Source organism: Ovis aries, chromosome 6, assembly GCF_016772045.2.
Source record: "Ovis aries strain OAR_USU_Benz2616 breed Rambouillet chromosome 6, ARS-UI_Ramb_v3.0, whole genome shotgun sequence".
Classification (NCBI taxonomy): Eukaryota; Metazoa; Chordata; class Mammalia; order Artiodactyla; family Bovidae; genus Ovis; species Ovis aries.
The window spans coordinates 22850451-22870329 of NC_056059.1; the positions used below are offsets into that span (position 1 = coordinate 22850451).

General features: G+C 39.6%; 1 protein-coding gene across 5 annotated transcripts in view; it reads left to right on the forward strand.

Annotated features, from left to right (window-relative positions):
• Positions 1–19671, forward strand: part of SLC39A8 (solute carrier family 39 member 8) — an 82372-nt gene extending 62701 nt beyond the window's left edge. For 3 of the 5 annotated variants that reach the window (XM_060416847.1, XM_060416848.1, XM_060416846.1), the window contains exons 7-8: positions 14749–14956; positions 15928–19671. In XM_060416847.1, coding sequence (XP_060272830.1) covers positions 14749–14956; positions 15928–16385 — 666 coding nt within the window. In that variant the 3' untranslated portion in view covers positions 16386–19671. The remainder of the gene's footprint in view (positions 1–14748; positions 14957–15927) is intronic. The other 2 variants (XM_012179610.4, XM_027970853.2) reach the window with 2 other exon arrangements.
• Positions 19672–19879: the final 208 nt, after the last annotated feature.

Sequence of the window (19879 nt, forward strand, 5' to 3'; positions counted from 1 at the left end):
GATGGTAATTACACCACAGGCAGCTGCTGCATGGGGGCGGTTCCCCTACCACATCCCACCCTTCCCATGTCTCCTCATCTGAACTATTCTGTAGGACTTCATACTGAGCAATGTAGGTATCCCTGCTTTGGGGGAACTTCATTTTTCAAGAGCGCAGCAACAAATTTCTCCAACTTACATGAAAACTTAACCAATTTCCTAGTGCCTTCTGAGTCCCTTTAAGACTTCTCAGTAATAATGAGGGTTGTGTGGGATGGGGAGTACATTATGCAGGCTTTTTATAAGAAATGGTGTTCTGCTTCCCGAATGTATCAGAGTATTAATGCCCTCCTGGTCTGTAGAAACAGTAGGCTTCCTTTCAGAGTGGCGTAAGTGGTCCATTAGGAAACCGTAAATACTTAATTACTATATACTTTAAGTTTCATTGGCAAAATAGGAGCATAATTTCTTGAAAACCCCTCAGATTTCTCTTAAATTATTTTTGTAGGATAGTAAAGTGATATGGTCCCCAGCTGAAAATGAGAAACTATTATTTCAACTCCTAAGGAGCTAAACAACTTCAGTCTAATTTCACAGAAGAGGCAGAGGGAAAGGAAACCATTTTCAAGGTTTCTGGAAATTGTTATTTTCTTGTTAATGGTTATTTTCATTGCAAGGAGAGTTTTGAAAATGGTTATGAAGTTTTTTCCTGAAACCAAATGACTAGAGACTAAGTATATTTGAATTATATTTGGTTATAGGCATTAAAGAATAAAAATAATTTCTCCTTTCTCCTGTGAAGTTTGATTTTGGTTTTTGTGAGCTGAGACTGACTTTTTAGGGCTAGAGGAAGGATAAAGGAACCATCAGCTATAAAGTCCATTGAAATCACTTGAAAATATAGTTATAAAAACAAAATCTATTGAAATTTTATATTGTATATTGCTTTTAGGGCTTCACTGGCGGCTCAGTGGTAAAGAATCTGCCTGCAATGCAGGGGACCCAGGTTCGATCCCTGGGTTGGGAAGATCCCCTGGAGGAGGGCATGATAACCCTCCCCAGTATTCTTGCCCGGAGAATTCCATGAACAGCGGAGCCTGGTGGGCTACAGTCCATAGGGCCACACGGAGTCTGACACGACTGAAGTGACGAAGCAGCAGCAGCAGAATAGTGCCTTTAACTCTTTATATCTTTGTGTCTATTTAATCCTTTTTGCAAGTTTTTCTGTTGAAATATATTTAATAGTATATACAGAGTCAGGGATTGCTGTATGGGGAATGAGCAGATGAGTTTGAATCAATCATCCTTTCCAGAAGAGATGGCATTTTCAAGGAAAGATACAAAATAGAAAATGGGCAATTTACAAAATTCGGGGCAAGGTGTGGGTTAACCACAGGGGAAAGTGCAATAAACTTGGAACTTGAAATGGTGGAACTGTTAGCAATCTTATGTCCAAAGGGAAGGGGGAGGAAGAAGTTTACTAGAACTTGGAGGGAACTAGTGTTGTACAGAAAGCCACTGTTCAGTGGAGCAGGGATCTCTCATTAGGGTCATGGCCAGCCTAAGTTACCCCACCAAGGAGGGAGCCCAGGGAATAAAATACCCTGGTCCCCCTCTCCTCTTTCTCTCCAAATTTGTGTTAGAGCACTTTGAAATCCCCCATGAATGGTCTCCATCCCCACTAATCTGACTTCTTTGTGTATAGGCCATTAAGCAGACACTGGGATGGCTGATGAAAGATGCCCAAAATGATATTTACAGTCTTCTTGGTGCTTATTATTGAGACCATCCTCGGTGGTAGCCTCTTATGAGATTCAACAGAATAGAATGGTCTTCACATTCTGCATCTTTTACAAGTGGTCCGTCTATATATTTTCCCCCAGATCTCTGCCACCAGTTTCCAATTTTGTCTTTTGAAAGTCTCTGTTCACCTGGCCCACTCTTTGAGCTCTCCCTCATGAGTTAGTGTAGACCTATATCTCAGCCATTACTTCTACATGAAGTTCAACATCACACTTAAAAGTTCTGCCCACTTGGAGGATTTATCTTTATCTATATTTTAAGTTCATTGTGAGTAAGATTCTATAGCTGGTTGGTGTTGGAACACTATTCACAGTTAACTGGCCATAGGAAACGCCCCATGTAGCCTTACTGTTGTTGAGGAAAAAGAGATGCAGTATTAGGCTTAGGTTATGAGGGTCTGAATCAACTGCCATTGTAATTTGCTTGTATCTTCAAGGCTGGTATGGGCTTGTTTTTGTTTATAAATTTGATAATGGAATGCTGGTGTGGGCAACTGAATTTATGGCTTGTTGGATCAGATAGCTTCCAGTTCATGTTGTGTATGACCTCTCACTCACTTGATGTCCCATGGGCACGAGGTAAGTCTCTCCAAGGACGCAGGAGCAAGCAAGTCCCAGCTTTTGTGATAAAAATTGTGTGTGTGCATGCTCAGTTGCTTCAGCTGTGTCTGACTCTTTGTGACTCTGTGAACTGTAGCCCACCAGGCTCCTCTGTCCATGAGGATTCTCCAGACAAGAATACTGAAATGGGTTGCCACGCCTCCTCCAGGGGCTCTTCCCAACCGAAGGATAGAACCTGCATCTCTTATGTCTCCTGCACTGACAGGTGGTTTCCTTACCACTAGTGCCACCTGGGAAGCCTTGAGATAAAGAATGAAAAGAAAGTGAAAGTGAAGTCGCTCAGTCATGTCCGACTCTTTGCGACCCCATCGACTGTAGCCTACCAGACTCCTCCGTCCATGGGATTTTCCAGGCAAGAGTACTGGAGTGGGTTGCCATTTCCTTCTCCAGGGGATCTTCCCAAACCAGGGATCGAACCCAGGGCTCCCGCATTGTAGGCAGACGCTTTACCATCTGAGCCACCAGGGATAGATAAAGAATAGTTAATGGCAAAAGAGGGCATGGCTTTACCCTAACATCTTAGGGACCTGTGCTGTGAATTCTCTGACCAGGGCTTGCCAGAAGGCTCCTTTCAGCATCTCTCTCTGCCACAGACTTTTCTAATAACACTTAGTCTGCTGGGTCGTAAGAACCAAATGGCAGGAAAACTTAGAGCACAGCCCAGATCTTGCAGAGCCCTTTCATGCCCTGGCTTTCGGCGAAAAATGCAGCCTACCCGTGGGTAACCACTGTTCCATTTCCCATACTTTGAATGTATGAAAAACCCAGTTATATTCCATTTTGAGGCCTGTTTTTTTATGGCCATTTCCAGCACCAGTGATTCTATCAGGATCCAATAGGAAACAGACCACTCAAAGTAGAATAATTTCAGGAAGATTGATTTATAAGGTACGAGTTGGGTAGAAGAGTAGTGCCTGAACCAGGGACCAGTAATGGCAAAATTATTACCACCCCTGGACCCAAAGGAGGGAGAGAAAGGAGCTTCTAGGAATAGAGTTGTCTTGAGACGAGCTGTGTTCTCCATTTGAGGGTCATTGACGGCTTGAGTCGACCGCACAAGAGGGTATCACAGGAATAAAGATCTTGATTTCTCCTTTCTTTCTCCCCCTGAATTCCCTGTAAGGCTTCCTAGTTGTCCATCTTAAATGGAAACCAGAGGACAGGGAGCCTGTAGCAATGGCCCATTCAGGAAAAACAGCTTCAGGACAGAGAGCAGGGTGAGAAGGTGGGAAGTCATTCTGAAAGGGCTAATGGGAATTAATCATCACAGCCCTGAAGTTTGAATCTTGGATGTTCCTTTGGGGACTATGAATTCCAACAACATGCAGGTTCTTTTTATTTATGTTTCAGTTCTCGGTTCTTTGCAGAGTTCCTGCCTGCTCTAAAATAGGTGTTTGGTAAATAATTAAGGAGCTTAATCCCAACACCTTCTGTGTGATGTTGAGCAAGTACTTTATATTCTTGGATTGTCATTCTCCTTGTCTCTAAAATTAGGATACTATATTTGTTCTGTTTTACTCATGAGAATGTTGTGAAGGTCAAAAGAAAACAAAGACACTAATATATGAAAGCTCTTTGTAAACTGAAACGCTAACTATGCAAGATACTACTTTACATCTTAGAGATGCCTTTCTTCCTATTGGCAGTCAGTTGTCTGATTCAGATAAACTTGTTAACTCAGACTACATACTTTTTACAGTGGATTTTACCTTCTGACTAATTAACCTCCTGACTCTTAGTAGTTGAAAGTTCAGTAGAGTATATTTATGTCCAAGCTCACACTTCCTAGTTAACAATTTTTCTTTTTTCCTTTTTTTTTTTTTTTAGCATTTATTTGTTTGTCTGTGTTGGGTCTTAGTTGCCATAAGCGGGATCTTTTGTGCACAGGCTCAGTAGCTCCGAGGCGTGTGAGATCTTGGTTCCCTGACCAGAGGTTAAACCTGAGTCCCCTGCATTGCAAGGCAGACTCAACCACTGGAGCACTGGGGGAGTTGCTCCTTGTTTCTTTTTAATATGTCGCTGCACCCGCTCACTTTTCCAAAGCTCCTTTTTGCATAGATTTACTTTTTCTCCCATTTTCTCCAATCATCTTGATCAGTATGCAGGAGAATTTATTTAAGGATCATATGTGAGCAGTTTTTTGTCATGCACACATTTCTCAGGCAGTTTTTGTTTCTCTTCCTTTTAGTAATGCTTAATTCCTCTGTACTTTGTTAGATAAAATAATCTATGTGGCAATAATACCCATTTGTGGCATACTTAGTTTATAGACATGTCATTTAATCATCATTTAATCCTATGGAGTGGGTAGTATTATTTTCTCTATTCTACAGATAAGGAATCTAAAATCAATTCCAAGTATTTTTTTTTTTTAAGAGCAGTTTTAAGTTCATAGCAAAGTTGAGAGGAAAGTACAGAGATTTCCCATATATTCCCTGTCTCCACACTTGTGTAACCTCCCCCATTATCAATGTCCCCCACCAGATCAGTACATTAACAACTGGTGAACATCCATGGACATATCATAATCACCAGAGTCCACTGTTTCCATTTCACTCTTGGTTTTCTATATTCCATGGGTTTGAACAAATGTGTAATGTATCCATCATTGTAGCATCGTATAGAGCATGTCCACTGCCCTAAAGTTCTCCGTGCTTCACATATCCATCTCTCTTTTCCACCAACTGGCAACCACTAATCTTTTTATTGTCTCCATATATAGTTTTGCCTTTTTCAGAATGTCATATAGTTACAATCATACACTATGTAGCCTTTTCAAATTTGGCTTCTTGTATTTAGTAATGTACATTTAAGAGTCATCCATGTCTTTTCATGGCTTGATGGCTCATTTGGAGGCTGGGGGACTTTAATAAGATTCTGTTGTCTTGATGTCTCATAGTTTATTTATCCACTCACTTAATTAAGGATATCTTAGTTGCTTCCAAGTTTTCGCAATCAGGAAAAAAATTACTGTAAACATCTGTGTACAGGTCTTTATGTGGACATAAGTTTCCAGCTTCTCTGGGTGAATATCAAGGAGCATCACTGCTGAATTGTATGGGAAGAATATGTTTAGTTTTGTAAGAAATTGCCAAACGGTCTTCCAAAGTGTCTGTACCATTTTACATTCCCACTGGCAATGAATGAGTGTTCTTGCTGCTCCAAATCCTTGCCTGTATTTGGTGGTGTCAGTGCTACTGAGTTTGGCCATTCTAATAGGTGTGTAGCGTTATCTTGTTTCAATTTGCTTTTCCCTGATGACATATGATATGGAGCATCTTTTCATACCCTTATTTGCCCCCTGTAAGTCTTCTTTGATGAAGTGTCTGTTAAGGTCTTTGGCTCATTTTTTAATTGATTGTTTTCTTATTGTATGTTTTGCTTAAGTCTTTATCAGATACCAGATATTTGTCTTTGGCAAATGTTTTCTCACATTCTGTTTCTTTGGCTTGTCTTTTCATTCTATTGGCATTGTCTTTTGCAAGAAGGTTTAAAGTTTAATAAAGTCCAGGCTATCAATTCTTTCTTTCATGGATTATGCTTTTGGTGTTGTATCTAAAAAGCCACAGCCGTACTCAGGGTCATCTAGGTTTTCTCCCATCTTATCGTCTAGGAGTTTTAGAGTTTGGCATTTATAGTTAGGTCTATGATCCATTTTGAGTTCATTTTTTTGTGAAGGGTGTCAAGTCTGTGTCTAGACTCTTGTTTTTCTTTTTTTTTTTAATATGGATATCCACTTATTTCAGTACCATTTAAACTTTCTTGCAAAACACAATGCCAACAGAATGAGAAGACAAGCCACAGAATATAAGAAAAGACTTCCTCCATTGTATTGCTTTTGCTTCTTGGTTCAAGATAAGTAGACCATGTTTATATGTGTCTATTTCTAGGCTTTCTATTCTGTTCCATTGATCTGTTTATCTATTATTCCATCAATACTGCACCATCTTGATTACTGTAGCTTCGTAGTAAGTCTTGAAGTCAGATAGTGTCAGTTAACTAACTTCTTTTTTTCCTTCAATGTTGTGTTAGCTATTCCAGGAATTTTTCGTTTTCATATAGATTTAGAATTTAAAAAAATGTCGACAAAATAACATTCTGAGATTTTGATTGGGATTGCACTGCGTCTGTTGTTCAACTTGGAAAGGACTAACATTTTGACAACTATTCATTGTCTTCTAATGCATGAATGGAATAATTCTTTGATTTCTTTCATCATAGTTTTGTGCCTTTCCTCATATAGGTCTTCCACCTATTTTGTTAGATTTATACCTGAGTAGTTAATTTTAGGGGGTACCAATATACATGCTATTATGATTTTAATTTCAAATTCTACGTGTTCATTGCTGGCATATTGGAAAGCAACTGAGTTTTATATGTTAACCTGCATCCTGTAACCTTGCCAGACTTGCTTATTATGTTTTAGGAGCTTTTTTGTTGAGCCTTTAGCATTTTCTACATAGACAGTCATGTCCGTTTGCCAACAGAGACAGTTTTATTTATTTCTTCCCAATATGTATATACCCTTTATTTACTTTTCTTGCCTTACTGCATTAGCTAAGATCCAAGTAACTTTCCAAAGGACATGGATCTATTAAGTAGCAGAGCCATTACTTAAACTCACACCCATTTGGTGCCAAAGCCCATTCCCTTGAATCATTAAGCTAGCTTGCATTCAGTGCCTCTTCTTTAACTCTCACCTCTCTTTATTTGTGGCCTCTTAAAATAATATTTTATAGTTTTTATGTTATATCAGTTTCTCTTTTATAGGTGTAGATTTTATGTTTAGCTTTGCATATAATTTTCAGCTTTTGTTTATTTGTACTTCCTTTTGCCATCTTAATTATGGTTTTTGGGGGATTTCTACTTTCCTTTTTGACTTGGTGCTTTTTTTTTTTTTTTTTTAATAACCAGAATTCTTGCTCTGTAAAATTCTTTCAGCATGGTATATGGAATTTGAAATTTAACTTTAACTGCAGTGGTTGCTTGCTTTTACCTTCTTATCAGTAAAATAGAAGATAACAAACCATAAAAAACATTTTTATTAATCATGGCTCACATTGCCTCCCCCAATGCAGAGTGAATTCTGATAGTGTTCATGCTGATCTTTGCAGCCATTAATTTAACAAGAAAGGATTTCACTCAGTGGGACCATACACCCTCTTAAATGCAGACTAAACCTGGAAGGCAGCCTGCTTCTCCAGCTTTACCTTGTTTGCTGGTGATAACTCCTGAGTTATTACAGGTTCACTTTTGCCTCTTGCTGGTTCTCATCCCACGGCTTTAATGTTTTGTTTTCTGAGTATTGTAATAACATAATGCAAAAAATCCAGAACACCCATAAAAGACAAAAGAAGAAACCCAAGGATTATCCATAGTACTGTCCTCAAGGGAGAACCATGATTAGCATTTTTATATGTATCTTTTCAAGTTGCACTCAAACCATCATGAGATTATAATACTAATTTTTTACAAAAGGTGCCTACTAGGCATGTTGTTATGTATAAATATAAATATACTTTACCTCAATGCTATGTTTTGGAAAAATACAGATATTCATCATCTCTGCTACTCTGCATAGTATTTCATTGCAGGTATAAGCCATATTTATAGGATCCATGTCCTATGCAGGATAACCAAGTTCTTTCTTTTTTTTCCTAATCTTCCTCCTCCTCTTTGCCCTCCTTCTTGTTCTTCTCCACCCTCTCCTTTTTCTTCTCCTTTTCCTCATCCTACTTATCTTCCTCTTTTGATAGCTCTTCCTGCTCCTTCCATGGAGAAGACGATGGCACCCCACTCCAGTACTGTTGCCTGGAAAATCCCATGGGCGGAGGAGCCTGGTGGGCTGCAGTCCATGGGGTCGCTAGGAGTCAGACACGACTGAGCGACTTCACTTTCACTTTTCACTTTCATGCATTGGAGAAGGAAATGGCAACCCACTCCAGTGTTCTTGCCTGGAGAATCCCAGGGATGGCGAAGGCTGGTGCGCTGCCCTCTGTGGGGTCGCACAGAGTCGGACACGACTGAAGCGACTGAGCGGCAGCAGCAGCAGCTCCTCCCAACATATGCCACTCCTCCTTCTTCCTGTCTTCCTCTTCCTCCTCCTCTCACACCCGCCTCTTTGTCTCTTTTTTTGGTCTTCTTTAACTTTCTTTAACTGCCTTATTTAACTTTAAACTGTTCTGCAATAAGCTCAGTTGCTTTCTTCATTATGACTTCTTCCTGCTTTTTTATTTTACTTTTTCTTCTTCCGCTCCATACTTAAGTTGGGATTGTACTCAGTCTCCCTTCCCCTCTCATAAGTTTGTTCATGCTATTATTCCTCCCCTCCTTCTGATTAGTCTGTGCTTTGCTTTGACTTCATTTTCATTAGCAATTTAGGTGAGCAATTTTATGCACCTTGCTGATGATTACACTGTAATTCTTGTCAGAGCCAAGCAAGACCTTAGTTCTCTTGGATTTCAGACCAGTGGTCCTTTCACTAGATTGCATTGCCTTATCATGACTGAGGTTAGAAATAGCCTCGTTTTTAGTGTACAAGTCAAACAAGGAAGAAAGCAAACAAGCAACAAGACCAAAGAAAGATAAAAAAAATAACGGGAAAGAGAATATTCCTAATTTAACAAAGACTTGACTCTAGTGTTCTCTCTGCTCAGTGACTTTGTTCAGGTGAATTAAAAAAGAACTGTTTGCGAATGTTTGCCTGCTTTCATTTCTTCTAAGACTTTTAAAAGCGTGTAACAGTTAATCTAGCCAACAGTGTTATTTGAGACCTAAGATTATAAGATTAAAGGAAGTATAATAAACATAGTAATATCTGTACTCAGAGGTAAAAGAACTATGCCTGATATATTAATTTGTTTTTCAGAATTAAAGGAATTTGTATACAGGCTCTGTACAAAATGTCAGGTAGTCAAGACTTGGTCTAGCAAGCTTTTCCCTAAGTCATCACAAGTAAATAAGGAAATTATAAATATGTGATTAGGTAAACCAAGTTGGAAAAGAAAAACAACTAATCTTTTGAAGTGTATCTTGGTAGTAAGTTTTTGCAAAGCCAAGGTCACTTTCTCTATGGCTTTTCTCATGATTGCCTTTGTTTCTCTTTGTCAGTAATTGTTTCCTAATCTGGGACTTTTCACTCAAGCCACCCATTTGACATGTACTAAGTCATTGTTAGAACTCTCCACAATGACCTGTCCGTCTTGGGTGGCCCTACATGGCATGGCTCATAGCTTCATTGAGTTAGACAAGGGTGTGGTCCATGTGATCAGATTGGTTAGTTTTCTGTGATTGTGGTTTTCATTCTGTCTGCCCTCTGATGGAGAAGGATAAGAGGCTTATGGAAACTTCCTGATGGGAGAGACTGACTGAGGGGGAAACTGGGTCTTGTTCTGATGGGTGGGGCCATGCTCAGTTCAGTTCAGTTCAGTCGCTCAGTCATGTCTGACTCTTTGCGATCCCATGGATTGCGGCATGCCAGCCCTCCCTGTCCATCACCAACTCTCGGAGTTACTCAAACTCATGTCCATCGAGTCAGTGATACCATCCAACCATCTCATCCTCTGTTGTCCCCTGCTCCTCCCTCCTTCAATCTTTCCCAGCATCAAGGTCTTTTCCAATGAATCAGTTCTTCACATCAGGTGGCCAAAGTATTGGAGTTTCAGCTTCAACATCAGTCCTTCCAATGAATATTCAGGACTGATTTCCTTTGGGATGGACTGGTTGGATCTCCTTGTAGTCCAAGGGACTCTCAAGATTCTTCTCAAACACCACAGTTCAAAAGCATCAATTCTTCTGCCCTCAGTTTTCTTTATAGTCCAACTCTCACATCCATACATGATTACTGGAAAAACCATAGCCTTGACTAGACAGACCTTTGTTGGAAAAGTAGTGTCTCTGCTTTTGAATATGCTGTCTAGGTTGGTCATAACTTTTCTTCCAAGGAGTAAGCGTCTTTTAATTTCATGGCTACAGTCACCATCTGCAGTGATTTTGAATCCCCCGAAAATAATTTGCTATGAAATGATGGGACCAGATGCGATGATCTTAGTTTTCTGAACATTGAATTTTAAGCCAACTTTTTCACTCTCTTCTTTCACTTTCATCAAGAGGCTCTTCAGGTTCTTCTTCACTTTCTGCCTTAAGTGTGGTGTCATCTGCATATCTGAGGTTATTGACATTTCTCCCTGCTATCTTGATTCCAGCTTGTGCTTCATCTAGCCCAGTGTTTCTCATGATATAAGTTAAATAAGCAGGGAGACAGTATACAGCCTTGACACATGCCTTTCTCTGTTGTAATCAATACAATACAATAGAATGGGGCCATGCTCAGTAAATCTTTAATCCAATTTTCTGTTGATGAGTAGAGCTGTGTTCCCTCCCTGCTATTTACCTGGGGTCAAACTATGTTGAAGGTAATGAAGATAATGGTGACCTCCTTCAAAAGATCCCATGCATGCACTGCTACAGTCAGTGCCTCCAACCCTGCAGCAAACCACCACTTATCCACGCCTCCACTGGAGACTCCTGGACATTCACGGGCAAGTCTGGGTCAGTCTCTTCTGGGGTCATTGCTCCTCTCTCCTGGGTCCTGGTGCACACAAGATTCTGTTTGTGCCCTCCAAGATTCTATTTCCCAGTCCTGTGTAAGTTCTGGCAGCTCTGTGGTGGGGTAATGACGACCTCCTCCAAGAGGGCTTATGCCATACCCAGGTCTGCTGCACCCAGAGCCCCTGCCCCTGAAGCACTCCACTGCTGACCCCTGTCTCCTCAGGAGACACTCAAACACAGTTCTGTCTCAGTCTCTGTGGGGTTCCTGGGTCCTGGCACGCACAAGATTTGTTTGTGCCCTCTGAGTGTCTCTGGTGGGAATGGGGTTTGATTCTAAACATGAATTCACCCCTCCTACCATCCTTCTGGAGCTTCTCCTTTGCCCTTGGACATGGGGTATCTCCTCGGCTGCTCCAGTGCCGTGCAGCCGCCAATCCCAAAGAAAGGCAAGGCCAAAGAATGCTCAAACTACTGCACGATTGCACTCATCTCACGCTAGTAAAGTAATGCTCAAAATTCTCCAAGCCAGGCTTCAACAGTACACGAACCATGAACTTCCAGATGTTCAAGCTGGATTTAGAAAAGGCAGAGGAACCAGAGATCAAATTGGTAACATCCATTGGATTATTGAAAAAGCGAGAGAGTTCAAGAAAAACATCTACTACTGCTTTATTGACTAAACCAAAGCCTGTGGCTGTGTGGATCATAATAAACTGTGGAAAATTCTTAAAGAGATGGGAATACCAGAGCACCTGACTTGCCTCCTGAGAAATCTGTATGCAGGTCAGGAAGCAACAGTTAGAACTGGACATGGGACAACAGACTGGTTCCAGATAGGGAAAGGAGTACGTCAAGGCTGTATATTGTCACCCTACTTATTTAACTATGCAGAGTACATCATGAGAAATGCTGGTCTGGATGGGGCACAAGCTGGAATGAAGACTACCAGAAGAAATATCAATAACCTCAGATATGCAGATGACACCACACTTATGGCAGAAAGTGAAGAAAAACTAAAGAGCTTCTTGATGAAAGAAGAGAGTGAAAAAGTTGGCTTAAAACTCAGCGTTCATAAAACTAAGATCATGGCATCTGGTCCCATCATTTCATGTCAAATAGATGGGGAAACAGTGGAAACAATGACAGGCTTTATTTGGGGGGATTCAAAATCACTGCAGATGGTGATTGCAGCCATGAAATTAAAAGACGCTTACTCCTTGGAAGAAAGTTATAACCAACCTGGACAGCATATTAAAGAGCAGAGACAGTACTTTGCCAACAAAGGTCTGTCTAGTCAAGGCTATGGTTTTTTCTGTGGTCATATATGGATGTGAGAGTTGGACTATAAAGAAAGCTGAGCACCGAAGAATTGATGCTTTTGAATTGTGATGTTTGAGAAAACTCTTGAGAGTCCCTTGGACTGCAAGGGAGATCCAACCAGTCCAACCTAAAGGAAATCAGTCCTGAATATTCATTGGAAGGACTGATGTTGAAGCTGAAACTCCAATACTTTGGCCACCTGATGTGAAGAACTGACTCACTGGAAAAGACCCTGAATCTGGGAAAGACTGAAGGAGGGAGGAGAAGGGGACGATAGAGGATGAGATGGTTGGATGGCATCACCAACTCAATGGACATGAGTTTGTGTAAACTCCGGGTGTTGATGATGGACAGGGAGGCCTGGTGTGCTGCAATCCATGGCATCGCAAAAAGTCAGACATGACTGAGCAAAGGGACTGAACTGAACTGAACTGAAGTCATTGTTGTTTATTACATGGTGCATTTAAGATATATCAACTATTGAATTAATTAAATAAGGACACAAGCTGAGGTGGCTCAAATGTCATATGTAAGCAATCCAAAAGCAAAGCCTGTAAATGCCTCAAAGTTATAAAATCAAAACTTAAGGACAGTCAGTTCCTAACATCCAACTAGGCATTGAGCTATAGTCAACCAATAATTTCCTTGCTTTGCTTCCATCTTTTCTCCATAAATGTGTCTCTCTGAGCTTCCCATCCCCAGAGTGCTCCTAACTACTCCCGGTTTGACACTGCTAGCTTGGAACCCATTCTTGCTTGAATGAACTCTTAAATTATTTAATTTGCTTCAGTTTATGTTTTAACACTGTACAGTGAAAAGACCACATTTTAAAACCAGAAGGAATTCTTTTTATGCTGATAAGAACTGCCTTTTAAAGTAAAAGGAGATTAATGTTGCTTCCTGTGTTTTTGAGAGAAGGGGATGTTCCCCTTGCAAATTGCTGGTAGCTCAGTGGTAAAGAATCCACCTGCAATGCAGGAGCCACAGGAAACATGGGTTAGATCCCTGGGCCTGGAAAACCCCCTGGAGGAGGGCATGGCAACCCAATCCAGTGTTCTTGCCTGGAGAATCCCATGGACAGAGGAGCCTGGCGGGCTACAGTCTGTGGGGTCACAAAGAGTCAGACATGACTGAAGCAGCTGAGCGTGCACACGTGCACAAACAAAACACCCCTCAAAGATGAAGATTTGCCGCTAATGAAACAGCGAAAATTGTGTGGCAAGACTGGAGGTCAGCTTTGAAAGAATAGTCCCCAAAGTGTTTTGAGCAGTTAAGTGACATCAGAGAAAAAGCACCACCTCTCAGATGATCGCTCTGAAGGAAGCCCTTTTCAGTCGATATATGTTGCCCAATTTTTAGAGTCAGTCATATACTTTACATCTTGTTTCTCCAAGGTAAATCGACTTCTTGGAGATAGAACCTGTGTTTTCCACTTCTGTGCCTTCCCATAGCATTCAATAGACTGTTGTATAAATTGCAGATGTTCAATAAATATGTTGATTAGCTGCGGAGGTAGAGTTGAGGGGAGGAGAATTAGGAATGAAATGTTCTCCAGTTAATTGCAAATTGCTTCCCTACTTAAAAATGAATTTGCATCCTATTATCTTTTCCCACAGTTGCTGGAATAGGCTTCAGTTGGCATCTGTCATTTGATTTTATACAATTTTGTAAATTTTATGGAAATTTAAATTTTGTTTGAAAAAATTCGTTACGGAAATTAAAATTCTTACAAAGACTCTGCTCTAGGATTTTCTGTTGTTTCATGGTGGAAAGAAGTGTTGTGTAAAGACAAGCCTGTTTTAATCATACTTCATGTAATTTGTTAAGAGAATCATTGAAATTTAGAGCTTGTAGGGACCACGTTATTATAGCCTGAACACCCAGAACTCTACCTGGAACACAGTGGAAACTTACTAAGTCATTGAAAAATAAATGAATAATTTAGTGCATTCTCTTCACTTCACGATCACAGACACTAAAGCTCAGATTACTTGCTCACAGTTAAAGGGTTGGCACAGGATAGATTAGAATACATACTCCTTGATGTTATCATGCTTTAAATGTGGATTTCGCATTCAAATTATAACATGGAAAAGAATTTAAATTCAGTCTTTGAAAAACTTCTTTTGCTTTAAAGTGTATGAATAAATCAAATTCTTAGGTTAATGTCTATTAATATTACATTTGAGGAAGGGAGTAGGAAGAATTTGTTCATACAAGTCAAAAGGATTGTTTGAAGGGAAACTAGAGTAAAATGTCTTTTAAGTGGTTTGTTCAAGGCCTGTCAGTCTCTTCCTTTCCTTTCTCCAAGTTTTTTGCCTCCATTGTTTATGATTAGTGGTTCCTATCCGCTATGAAAGACTTTCTGTTGGAAACATTTGTCTCTCTCAACACATAATACATCTACTTCTCTGTACGGCTTGGACTTTCAAGAAGTGTCGGTTATCCTGTGGATTGATTTTATGTTATTTTACAGGATGGAAAAAAAGAGTCAAGCTCGTGTACTTGTTTGAAGGGGCCGAAGCTCTCAGAAATAGGGACGATCGCCTGGATGATAACGCTCAGTGATGCCCTCCACAATTTCATCGATGGCCTGGCCATCGGGGCCTCCTGCACCTTGTCTCTTCTGCAGGGACTCAGCACCTCCATAGCCATCCTGTGCGAGGAGTTCCCTCATGAGTTAGGTAAGGAGTTCTACTCACGTCCTCCAAGTCTGTTAACTTCTTGGTTTAAGGGGAGGGAAATGTTTCAGATGACATACTCTTAAAACTCCTGCTGATGTCTTGAAGTGAAGGAGCCTTTTTAGACATTGGTTATTATCTTTTATTTCATTCAAAAAGAGAAAAAAGTATTTAAGTAGAAAACAAATCTACTCAAACTCTTTAAGTAGAGAATAAATGTGTGAACACCAGTGATGGGGGAAAGAGGTGGGGTGGAATGAATTGGGAGATTTATATATATATATATATAGATACATATATAGATACATATATATATATACATATATATATATTCTGTTGATTGTTGTTGTTCAATAGCTGTCATGACTGACTCTTTGCAACCCCATGGACTGCAGCACTCCAGGCTTCCCTCTCCTTCCCTTGGGCAAACTGTCTCCTGAAGTTTGCCCAAGTTCACGTCTGTTGAGTTCAGTTCAGTTCAGTCGCTCATTCGTGTCCGACTCTTTGTGACCCCATGGACTGCAGCACGCCAGGCCTCCCTGTCCATCACCAACTCCCGGAGTTTACCCAAACTCATGTCCATTGAGTCGGTGATGGCATCCAACCATCTCATCGTCCTCTGTCGTCCCCTTCTCCGCCCACCTTCAATCTTTCCCAGCATCAGGGTATTTTCCAATGAGTCAGTTCTGGTGATGCCATCCAACCATCTCATCTTCTGCCACCCTCTCCACCTTTTGCTTCCACTACTATTGACACTGTGTATAAAACAGATAACTAGTGAGAACCTGCTGTGTAGCTCAGGGAACTCTGCTTGGTGCTCTGTGGTGACCAAAATGGGAAGGAAATCTAAAAGAGAGAATGGCTGTTTGCTGCACAGTAGAAACTAACAGAACATTGTGAAGCAGCTATACTCCAGTAAAAAGTAATTTTAAAAAAAGAAAGACTATTGACTTGACGTGTTCTTCTTCTTCTAGGGGACTTTGTGATCCTTCTCAATGCAGGAATGAGCACTCGACAAGCCTTGTTATTCAATTTCCTTTCTGCGTGTTCCTGCTATGTTGGGCTAGCTTTTGGCATCTTGGTGGGCAATAATTTTGCTCCAAATATTATCTTTGCCCTTGCTGGAGGCATGTTCCTCTATATTTCTCTGGCAGACATGGTAAGAAATTTAAAGATTTTGTTGTATTTTAAACTTGGAAATAAACATCTGGGTTATGAATTGACTGCTGCTGCTGCTAAGTCACTTCAGTTGTGTCTGACTCTGTGTGACCCCATAGAGGGCAGCCCTCCAGGCTCCCCCGTCCCTGGGATTCTCCAGGCAAGAACACTGGAGTGGGTTGCCATTTCCTTCTCTAAGGGTGACCTTTTGCTTTCCTCAGTGTGGATGGCCTTTCTGTTGTCATTTAAAATATTCCAGGTCCACTCTTTTTGAGTGGTTTGTACTAATAGTGATTTGACAGTGATTCTCCTCAATTCTTTGATCTAGGTAGGATCTCATCGCTAGAGGACGAAATGACTTATTTTTGCTGTAGTAGAGATATCCTCCCAGTGTTTTTCCTTGTGGGTAAAGCTTGTATGCTGCTATGGTATGGCTCCGAAGGACTTTTCACCCCCTTTTCAAGAAGATGTCATATTTGAAAGGAAATGACTTGTTGAATAAAGTAAATAGCTTTCTGTTACTTCAAAGTTCTAAACAGTGAGAGCCTTTTGAGTTAAAGTAAATTTGATAAGTTAACGATGAACGATATTTACTTGCGTCAGTATATATTTATATCTGTGTTTATGTTTCTGCTGTTTCTGCATATGTCTCTGTGTGTGTGTAAGGGAGAGAATATCAGTGGTTCCGTGCATTTTCAAATAAATCATGGATGGCTTTCTAGAAAATGAAAATGTGCTAAATGAATGCAAATCAAGGAATGTTTCCTTTGCATTTGGAACTGAATGTGTTTTTACATATATAATTTACTAATTTAATGTCCTCCATCTGCATTCTTAACTCTGTTCATTGTTCTGTGCAGACCCTTCTAAGCACAAGGATTTCATCTCTTAGAACCATCACTGCATTTACGTTTTTCTTCACAGAATTTAGTGCCTCATAATGTATTTATGTTAGGTCATCACTTCTTTCCTTTTAAAATATAAGAGCAGAATCTATTAGAGTTATTCAGTTTAAAGAAATCATATGAATAAATGATGCTATATGTACTTATGGCAGCTTTGCTTTTTTCAGCATGGCTTTACAAATTTCATCCATTGTATCCTTGTAACAGTTTTCTCAAATCAGGCAAATGGAGTGACCGCAGACTCCGGAGGTCTCCTGAATGCTTTGGCACATTGCACCACTGTGTACATAGCAAATCACTTGGAAATGTGTTTTGAAAAGATGACATTTACAGATCTCTTCATGAGCCTTTTCAGTAGAAGTTTTGTGTTGAGAAAGAGTGGATTTTAAGTACAGAACTTGGGGTTTTAATTGCTTTCACCGCCGTGAGATTGTTATAGTCTTCAATTCAAAGACAGCACCATTTGTTTAAAAAACCTTATGATTTTGTGAGGGATAGAACAAGCAAGTGGAAACAAATGGAAGAGAACCAGAATTAACTATATAGTGGTTTCTAAAAGCATATTTAATCAGCTATTATCGATTGATATTTTTATATCAGGCTTGGAAATTGGGAAGGGATTGTAGATGGTGGAGGGAGCAGAAAGGCACGGTTTTTTGTCTGCAAAGAGGGGAACCTGTAATTCAGCAAACAAAACCACACACATGATTACATAAATACAAATAAAAACTGAAATGAATGGAAAAACAGTATATGTGATGCAAGATGATAATAGGGGTGTCTAAGTTAGGAAGGCCTAAGAGAAGCCTTCCTGTGAAAGTAAGAAAGCGGAAACCTCAAAGATTTAGCTCGTTGAAAGACGAGGGAAAAGAGGTTTTGGTAGGCGTGAAGATTTTGAGGATGGAAAGAGGCTGGATACATTTGAGGTCCGAATGATGTGGTTGGAGCAGGGAGAGCAAGGAAGAGAGGGAGAGGAGGCATAAAATGAGGTTAATCTCAAGCCACTGATTGACTAACCCGGGGAATACAGTTTTCCTACTCTTGTTGATGTCTGATTACGCTGCCTTTTGCTGTTATGCTGTCTGTACTAAAACATTTAAACCACGGACAGAAACGCTCACCCCCTCCCACCCCCGCAGGAATTTGTAATAACTGTTTTATGTTTGACCACAAGATGGCAACAGTTATCTAACAATATATCTTTCCTCTAGTTTCCAGAGATGAACGATATGCTGAGAGAAAAGGTAACTGGAAGAAAAACCGATTTCACCTTCTTCATGATTCAGAACGCTGGGATGTTAACTGGATTCACAGCCATCCTGCTCATTACTTTGTATGCGGGAGAAATCGAATTGGAGTAATAAGAAGTGAAAGATGGTGGTGTTAATGAAGGCATTTAATAAATAAAAACAGCTCCAGAGGGATTTTTAAGCTGATCCTATTTAGTTAAAAGATAATTTTGTTTTTAGCTGTATGTCAGGAAAACTGATTATTGGTGTCAGGATCTGTGAAACAGACCATCATTTGTTGTTAAAAATGCTTTAAAAAGCTTTTGGTTCCAGTCTGAAAAGCCTGATACATGAGATCTTTGGTAAATGCTGACTTTTTTTTAATGTTTCACGCATATTAAAAAACCATCACAAAGCAAGAAACATACATTCTATAATCATTTTGACACCAAAATCCAGAGGAAAATATAAACTAGGCTGTATAAGCCTTTAAATCTCTATGGTCAGATCAAATGTTCAAGTAGTTTCAGAGTGGTTTCTTTCAATTAATTTGTTCTGGTGCTTTCACAAGCAAGTACATAAAAACGTGGAAGAGAATCAAAGTGTACAAAACACAGATATGAATGATTCCAAGGCCTTAATGAATCCAGGAGAGAAAGATTGCTCATAGCTTTGGTTTTGTTTTTATGTTACAGATAGGGACTTGTAGGATGGCTTTGAAACCCATCTTGAAATAATATGAAATCAGTAAAATTTTGTTAACTCTACTAATTTCAGACTCAGATTTTTTTTTTTCCCTCTAAGTGTAATGTAAAGCTGATGACAGCTCATTGGTGGTATCCAATGTATTTCCTTTGTCAAGGTGAAGAAATGTTGGTTTACAGAAAGAAATTGAATGTAATTTTAAGCAATTTACTTTTAAAGATGAACATAACTATTTAGCAGAGGATGTTTTAAGTAAATGCAAAATAACAGCTGAATGGCTGTATGTCAGAGACTAAGATATATGTTTTTTATGGATGTCCAAGAGACAGAAAATATTTCTTTTGTATTCAGCCTATGTTTTTCCTAAATGGTATATTTTGCAAAAAAAAAAAAATCCCACACAGCATGATTATTTTTCTACCTTTTATAAAAGATAGAGCCTGTTTATTCATTTAGTAGATATAGAAGTTTGGTCTATAATTGAACATCCTAGCCCTAATCTTACTCCCAAATCACTTAAGGGAAGATGATTTAACTGAGAAAAATATTTGACAGAAGCCAACAATGACCTCAGGAGTTATCCTGTCCCACAGGCTGTAAAATTGTGTCGCATAGCAATAATGCAGGAGTGAGGAATGTTTAGCATGTATGTTAATGTACATTTTCCTCTGACAATTTAAAAATATTGTTTGACCAAATAGTAAACACCTTTGAAACCTTGTATTGTGTCATTCATTATTCATTTGAATGGATAGTTTTTGAGTGATTTTCATATACCTGGTATTACAAGGAAGAGACATAGGTATGTTTATTTCAAAGCTATTCAGCAAATAAATACTATAAAGATTAATCATTGTTCATTGAAATCAGTATACATAGAATCTATTTTTATCATTTCACCTGTTTACATTCAATCTTAGGAAATAATC